A 9,046-nucleotide genomic window follows, 5' to 3' on the forward strand; every position below is an offset into this window, starting at 1 on the left:
TACAAAGACAAAGCATATCGATGATGGAGTTTCTTAAAGATGGAGCCACAGAACAAATGACGAATAACCTTCGTCTTATGATACCGTTTACTTGTCCATTCGGTATCATTCCAGTTATGCTCACATATCATCCACTGATCAATATCTTCACTATCACGGCCGAAGGCATTGAAGAAGAATTATTATATCAAATGTTGCGAACAATCGAGTATGTTCCTACAAGCGGAAGAGCTCGTCCATTCTTCCCGTTATCCCTTCAAACAACAAATGACGCTTCACAGCAATTTACATTCAATCTGGATGATTTCCGAAGAATCCTTCGCTTTCCAGCTGCTGATTCAAGACTAGGAGAATCGAGCTTTGTTGAAACTCCACCAACTCTTGAGATGCTACATAGAGTACACGAGTTGGGTTATGATGGTGACGTCGCTGCTTTAAGAGACATTAAAAAGAAGGATTTTCATCCAATATGGCATACTCTCTGCTCCATCATCAATAACTGCTTGTCACCATCAAGAAAAGGTCAAGACGACTTCACCAAGGCCACTCTAACATATCTTTTTGGAATTGCGTTCGATGTCCATCTAGATTTTGGTGCCATTGCTTTTGATCATCTTCGACTCCAAATTAACGGTAAACACACTGCTAACAAGAAATATATCGCATTTATCCGTTTCTTGTCTGTCATTATGCAGCATTTTGTCAACACTTAGCAACATCAAACGTTTCCCTGCTTTAAGACGTGTAGTTATCTACAGCTTTCGTCATGTATATACAAACAATCGCATTGCTCACATCAATTTCATGCCAATTTCTGAATCTCTGCTCAGCCAGGTGCCCGTAGATAATCCTGATCTCAGGATTTACAGAGCGTATTTAGCCGAGCGTATGGCTACTCAAAACCGAGGTGTGCCTTCCCCACGCTCGCATAGGTCACCAAGTGAGGGTTCTAGGTCTCGAAAAAGAAAAGAGGGGTTAGAAGACGATTCTGCACCTGGCTTATCTGTTCCTTCTTCTTCTTCTATCCAAATTCCTCAATCTTCAGCTCCTTCTCAAAAGAAACGAAAAACTCGTCATCACTCAAAATCAAAATCAAAATCAAAAACAACTTCATCAACATTCTCTGTTCCTTCTCCTCTCACTCCTTCATCTTCTTCCTCCAATCCTATTTCATCACCTTCTCCTTTTTCCACTAACGTTATACGATCTTCTCTTCAGCCAATTCCAGAGGAATCACATGATGAACGCTCTTCCTCTGATCACAACGATATTAACGATCAAATTTCTTCTTGTGATAATGTGTTTGACATTCCGGAGAGACAAGGCGGTCCTGAGGGAGGGGTTGAAAAACATAATGGAGAGGATGTGAGGTCTGGGCTAGGTACAGGGCAAAAAGAAAACGATGGCCCTCCGACAGTTGAAACAACCAGCCGGGAAGCCACCAATAGATTAGAAGCCGAGGAGTCCCCAACCTCGCATGATTCACCTTCCCGCCACTCTGGGTTCTCTCTACAGGATCCAGTTTCATCACTGCACAGGCACCAACCACGCCCACTATCAATTCCTCATTCGGAGGATGTCGATATTGAAGTCGCGGAGACTCTTGCCTCTCTCCCACGTTCATTTGCTCACACTATCGAGTCTAGATCGCCATTAAGATCACTTGTTTCTGAGCATGCACATTCTTTGAATGTTGCAACAACAGAATGGGGATTCAATTCTCAAGGAATGTTTGGAAGTCCTGCTCATGTTAATATGACAGGCGCTGGGGATTCAATTCCCAGTTCAACGGGCAATCTTGGAGAACCCGGAAGTCCCACCATCCGGAACATTGTGCCCGACACTTGTGTTGGGCCAAGAAGTTCTGAAACAACCAATGTAGAGCTTTTGCTTCATAAATCATTGGGAACTCCTGATGGCCTACACCATTCAGGCCACACTGTAAACCAAACGGAGCCTACAGTTGTGCAAACGACATCTACGTCGGTCGCTACTGCTCTTACAACTCAACCGCCACCAACCGCAGTGCTCCGTCCTACTCTTGATAAAGGAAAAGCCCCTGCCAATTCTCAATCATCTTCTTCTACTTCTAGTCCTCCTCCAAATCCAGACGACATTCGGCTTAAAGCTAATCCTGCAGAAAGACAACTCTTCCAAGAACTAGAAGCCGCTGGACTTCTTCCTCATTCTAATCCTCAACCATCACCACAACATTCTTCACCTTCCGTTTCATCCTCACATCACAACCATTCTCCTCATCACTTAACTCCACATATTATTACATCAATTCGCTCCAACGTCAATTCTCTATATAACGATCTATATGTTGATCTTCTTTCTCTAGACACTCAAGCCGATTCTTTCAATAAAGCCATTCTTGCAAATCTTCAAGCCCGTTTTGACCATCAACAACAACTCTTGCTTCTAAAACATCAAGCCGAACAAGAAAAGTTTCTTGCTGACGCTCAACTTGAGGCAGCAATGAAACGAATTGCTGAATTAGAAGATTCTTGCAAAGCAACTGTAGTCGTCCATCATAGACGTGATGACCCTGATGATCAGGATCAACACGAGGGGGAGAACAGAGAAGATACGACAACTGAAGTAAGGGCCAGTGCTGAAACAGATATTATTGGAAGCAATGAAGTTGGTGGAGACGAAGCACAAACAAGAGATGCCCCTCATGATGATGAAGTTATGAGTGAAAATGTTGATAACACTGAGGTTGTGAATGTTGTTGAATCAGCTATTGGAGCAAGTGCTGATACGGAGATTATACTTGGCTCAGTTGTAAGAGATGATGCTCAATCAGTGATTGTGGATAATGTTAATGAAAATGAAGAATTTGATGATCCTTTTATCGATGGCAACGATGTTGATCCTAATGATGATAATGACTCTTCGGATAATGATGATCTTCCTCCCCCCAGCTTTGACAATTATGCCTCTGTTCCTCAACCAAATCCAAATCTCAGTCATTTAAACCTTTACCAACTCATTCACCATCTCAACCATCCTCGCTTTCAAAACACCACCGCTGCTCCCCATGTTCAAATCAATGAAGGAGGATTTAAACCTAATGAAAGAAGCAGAATAGATTATCTTGCCATCCCTTCTCAATTATTCCGCCTAACAAGATTCTTGGAAGAAAAGGCCTCACAAATCTTCTCAAGTCAAGATGAACTAAAAAAGATTGATATTGATGAATTAAGAGCTAGAAGAGCTTATGTTAAGTTTTTCAACACACAAAAACTTAACAAATAACTTAGAGAGAATAAAGTAAAACTGTGGAACACACCAACCAGTTTAGTGGCTAGGTCAAGTGATTCCTTTTATAGGCAGATAAGGAATCACATGACTACTCTAGTAGATGTTGACACATGAAGGTTGTCAACTATCTATTGGTGGATCATTCAGATCTGCAGAGATCTCTTTCCTTCATCTTGTTTCTTTCCAAAAGCGGTATGAAAGAGAAACTCCATTGCACCGAACTAGTACCAGGTCACATGTCTTTATCTTGATCTTTCAACACGTGTCCTTGGGACCATTCTTCAATTCTTCAAGTTCCCGCTCATATTTGACTTACAAATACTGGACGATGAGTCATTGAACATATCCTTTAGACTTTGAAGATAGATTGTGCTTGCAGATATGCGAGCTCGCTGAGTGAATTACTCGCTGAGTCCCTTAGCGAATCCCTGATCCAACAATCTCCCCCTATTCGCTGAAGAGACTCAGCTGAATAGAAGGTTTGCAATAATAGATATTTGACAAGACATCTTTAGTATAATGCTGATTCTATATATGACAAACATGTTACAAAATATCAACATTACAATTTTACAAACAATCTATTCCCACATGCATTCTTCCTTGGCCTTGATTAATTCAGCATCATTTTGTCTTTCCGGCTTCAGCAGTTCTCTATCAATCAGCTTCACAAACTCTTGATTGTTAGAGGATTTGATGCAGTATTTCCTAATCTTCACCAGAAATGCCGAGGAAGCAATGCTAATTTCGTTTGTTCGAAAGAACAGTTCATGACCATGAACATTGCAGAAGCTCGTTTCAATTTACTGTCTGCTGAAGATCTTATCTTTCTTCTCCATTACTCCGCCCGAAAGCTCCTCCAGCCAGATCCAGAGAATCAAGAGGCCTATTATGCAATAAAGAGATACATGGATAGTCTTATCCTCAGTCAAACCCAAAGAGACTTCCAATTGGGCTTGCTTTGAGAAACCATGACTGTTTTACCTTTTTCAGTAAATCTCTTTTCAAGAGCAGCATGGAACTCAGGAGTTGGTTTAAAGGAGGATACATTGATTGGCCTCGCTGTCACCACTTCAGCAGGCTTTGAAACACCCTCAGTAAGACCAGCTGGCACCTCCTCAGCTGTCTTCTTAACAACTTTTTCATTTGTTTTCTCCCCCTCAACATCACCCTTCTCAGCTTCATCATTATTTGTTTGCTCCCCCTCAACATTTGCCTCAGTTTCAATACTTTGGGAACCCAGGGGAGCATTTTCAGCTTGAATGTTGTCAGTTGGGACCTCCCCAGTTATTTTCTCCACCTTGGAAGTAGCTGAGGGACTGGCTACTTCCACATTTTGCTTTTTGAGGAGCCCCAACATTTCTCCCATCATGCCTTTCACTTCATCTTCCAGATGCTTTGTTCTGCTAACAGATTCATTAAGCAATTATTTGTCTACAGCAACCTGGAAGGGAGTAAGAGAAAAGACTTGAGCTTTGAGAGAGGAGATTTCAGTGGTGAGAGTGGAGAGGAGATTTTCTTGAGTTTTGGAGAGAGATGAGATAGAGGAATCAAGCTTATGCAGTTGTGCGGTAAAGAGAATGTTTGATTGAGAAAGTTGATTGAGAGAGGATAAGAGTCCAGGCACTTCAGTGACTTTCGCTGCATTTAGATCAGATGTGAGTTTGGCAAGCGAAGCAGAGATTTGAGAGTTGGAAGTGCTGACTCTTTTCATACTTTGTTCCAGCAAGAGTTGGTTTCTCTTAAGAAGAGTTTCATGAGACTTGTGCTGAAAGTGATGTTCCTTTATGATGCCAAACACTTTGTCTTTTAATTCAGCCATCTCATCAATCATTTCATCATTTCCAGTTATCAACTTTAAAATTGAGCATGAGCATCAGCATTTAATGTAGCAATTTTGTCTACTAGCCAGCCATATAAATAACCATGTCTATTTCCTTAGCTCTGGCAGATTTGCACCCTCCTTAATAGTTCATGCAACTGGCAGGTTTCAACATAATCAAGACCTGGCACGTTGATGGCAGTGAAAGCAGTCTGGAGATCTTCATCAGCAGAGGGAACCTTGAGGGCTTTTAAGGAGACTGGATATCGAGCACAAGGAACCCTGAAGAAATCCGAATGATGCAAAGGAGGCACTTCCATAATAATTTCATCATCCACCTCCTCAGCTTCAGCATATATTGCAGGCTTCATTTTCACAATTTTGCACAACATTACTCTCTTTTGAAGCACAGCATCATCTAATTCGAGTTCGAACTCTCCAAAGTGACCATCAAGTTCAAACTTAGTAGTGGGCTTTGGAGAGAATCGTGGAGGAGGTGGCATGTCATCAATAGACTCTGGGACATCTTCAAAATGTTTAGGAGAAGAGATAAGCACATATCCCAAGTCTTCAGCCAAAAACCCACTAACAACATCTTCCTCACTTTCTTCAGCAGCAGCGAGTGTGATTTCAGCTTCATCATTTAATGGGTCGAACTCACTGCCAGCTTCTTCATCAGTAAGATTACCAAAAATATATGTCTCGGTCCCTGCAAAAGCAGTTTCCAAGACAGAAGTAGATTAGGGGTTAAGAGAACCTGGTGCCTCAACCTCAGTGTGTTGTTCCACCAAGGTATCATTGCCCGTAGAGGGTGTTAACTCTAGCATCACCTGTGATCTGGCTGCTGTCAACGACTCAGAGGGTATTTGAAGAGAAGAGGGAATATTTATTTGGGGTGGATTTGGACTTAGACCTCTAGTGGGTTGGGGTGACCCAATATCTTCACCAACCTCTCCTACAGAAATTTGAGGTGGCTGCTTGCTGTTCCCATTTAATGCGTCAACAGCCTGTTGGGAGGCTGCTGATGGGGTGGTTTGGGTACTAATGTCCTTGGGCGTAGAGGACTTCTTAACCTTTGGTTTGCCCTTTGAATCACTCCGCTTTCATTTTGGGATGTCAGCGGAGGGTGAAGATTGTAGAATTTTTATTGGGGACGCTGCCTTAGGAGTATATTTGGTCTTTTTAGATGCTTTGGAGGTCGCTGGGGGGTTTATCAGCGAACCAGCCTCAGAAGGCATTTCGGCGTCCACAACGACCGTATCAGCCACTTCATTAGAGAGAAGTGCTACCTCCCAGTCGCTGTCTTTGGGGTATAAAGAAGAGTTTATAGAGAAGAGTACCTCTTTCATGTGTGGAGTGAGGCGAGCAACCAAGTGTTCAGCAGGTTGCTTATAGATGTTGCTGCCGACCCTTGCAACTTGTATTGTGGCAGCATTAGGTAGATCATATTCGTCACCCAGCGCCTCTTTGAAGATGAGGGAGAAAATTCTCACAAAGGGCACTGTGTGAGATCTGTTGTTCAGCGAGACCATGTTCTTCATATCGTTGAAGATCATCAAGGCCAAATCCACAAACCTTCCTACAGCCAAAGCATGAATAATAGGCATCGAAGTAGAAGACGCCTGATTATACGACCCAGAGTTACCACCCATGCACTGGATCACATGGGTGAATAGAACCCTCCAGATCCCGGGGAGATTTTGTTTTAGGGGATTGCTTGGGATCGCCGACGGGTTCCTCAGATTGTGATTATACCCGATGGAAGGCAACCATGCCTTCCACTCATCATCACCAGCAGCTTCTACAAACACATTGTCCTCATTTTCTTGTGGGAAGCAAAGAGTACGACGTAATGACGCTGGAGTGATAGAGATGGACTTTGTTCCTTCTCGAACAGTACCCACTATAGACTGGGTGGACTCATCATAGTTACACGTCCACCAGAATTCACGGAGAAGATGAACATAAATCTTCTCTGGATTTGCCATTATACAGTGACTGGCAGGGGAAGCATGAATAAAATCGAGCATGGGCTTATATCCTTTTGTACCTTTCGGTACTTCAGACGAGCCGAGATGGTTATTAGGTTTAACAACCATCTCAGAATCATTGAAAGAGATCTTAGAGGATTTTACGATATTAGAAGATGGAGAAAAGGAAGAAGAATTTAGATATGATTTTTGAGTGGCGGCGGAAGCAGATGGAGTTTCAGAAGATGAAGCCATTTTAGCGTTTAGTAAAGAGATGTAAAGATGCAAAGAACGGAGGAAGTAAAGATCAAGATTTTGAGAAGATGAATAATTTTTGAGAGATTTTAAAGAGAATGAATAGTTGAAAGAAAGCATGAAAAAGAAAGTATGGGTATGAGGTTGTATATATAGGGTGTGGTGAAGGAATGTGATTGATCAGAAACGAAAAGACAAAAGAGAGTTTTTCTCTCTCCTCATTTTCAAAACCTATAGTTGCTTAACAACCGTAACCCTATATATATTTATATATATAAAACCCTTTGTGAGTAACGTTTTGAAAAAGAAAAAAAATATTTTCAAAATACTTGAGTATGCGCCGTATGCGTCTGACAGAAACAGACCAACAGAGGCATTGTCACAGTCTCAAGTGGACAGATGACGTACTTGAGACAAGTGGGTAACGTTTTGTAAAGATGTATAACATGTGGCACACAAGACTGCCACGTTGCCAACATAGTTACATCCGAAATAGTGAGTTTCAGATCCAGTCCTATGTTTTATTTAATATGTTTTATTTTATCTAAATAGAACATGTCTCAGCGAACGTATCGATAAGGACATATTTTATGTTACATATCAGCGAGCATATGACACAATATGGTCGCTGAGATACAATTTTGGCAAATTGTCAGCCATCAACGGATTTTAGGAGTCTTTACCAATAACGTTTGCTATTGGACTAGATGGAAACTTTTGGCTTTCCATTGTCTTTATTTTGCTTTTTCCCAAAGCAACAGGGATCAACGGATTTTAGAAGTCTTTACCAATAACCGTTTGCTATTGGACTAGATGGAAACTTTTGGCTTTCCATTGCCTTAATTTTGCTTTTTCCCAAAGCAACAGGGATCAACGGATTTTAGAGGTCTTTATCAATAACCGTTTGCTATTGGACTAGATGGAAACTTTTGGCTTTCCATTACCTTTATTTAGCTTTTTGCAAGTAAGACAAACTTAAACTTGCTGACTCCAATTAAGCTTACACATGATATGTAAGTTAATAGCTGAGTCACCATTCAACATTCCAACCTGCTGACAAGATCTTAAATCTCTTTTCATCTAAGGGTTTTGTGAAGATGTCAGCGAGTTGATCATCAGTGGGGATGAAATAAATTTCAACATCCCCTTTCATGACATGGTCACGTATGAAATGATACCTAATGTCTATGTGTTGGTTATGGAATGTTGAACAGGATTATGTGTGATAGCTATTGCACTTGTGTTGTCACACATAATGGGAATCTTAGTGTAGTCTAAGTCATAGTCAGCGAGTTGGTGTTTCATCCAGAGAACTTGTGCACAACAACTCGCTGCCGACACATATTCTGCTTCAGCAGTGGAGATGGAAACTGTATGCTGTTCTTACTAGACCAACTAGTTAACCTCCCCCCAACAGTTGACATCCTCCACTGGTACTCTTACGATCTAACATGCAGCCAGCGTAGTCAGAATCAGAGTAAGCAACAAGGTCAAAATTGGACTCCTTGGGATACCAAAGACCTAAGGTCATGGTACCCTTCAGGTATTTGAAGATTCGCTTAATAGCAAGAAGATGAGATTCTTTAGGAGATGCTTGATATCTTGCACATAAGCAAGTAACAAACATGATATCAGGACGACTCGCTGTAAGATACATTAGTGAGCCAATCATCCCACGATAATGAGTGGGGTTCACATGCTTACCATCAGGATCAACATGGAGATTATT

General features: G+C 41.6%; 1 protein-coding gene across 1 annotated transcript; it reads left to right on the plus strand.

The window, feature by feature from the left end:
- Nucleotides 1–804: 804 nt before the first annotated feature.
- On the plus strand, nucleotides 805–3,264 carry LOC122601252 (mucin-5AC-like). The gene has a single exon (XM_043774013.1). It carries the CDS (start codon nucleotides 805–807, stop codon nucleotides 3,262–3,264), a length of 2,460 nt encoding a protein of 819 aa, XP_043629948.1.
- The last annotated feature ends 5,782 nt before the right edge of the window (nucleotides 3,265–9,046 follow it).

This window comes from Erigeron canadensis, chromosome 5 (genome assembly GCF_010389155.1).
Source record: "Erigeron canadensis isolate Cc75 chromosome 5, C_canadensis_v1, whole genome shotgun sequence".
In the NCBI taxonomy this organism is placed as follows: Eukaryota; Viridiplantae; Streptophyta; class Magnoliopsida; order Asterales; family Asteraceae; genus Erigeron; species Erigeron canadensis.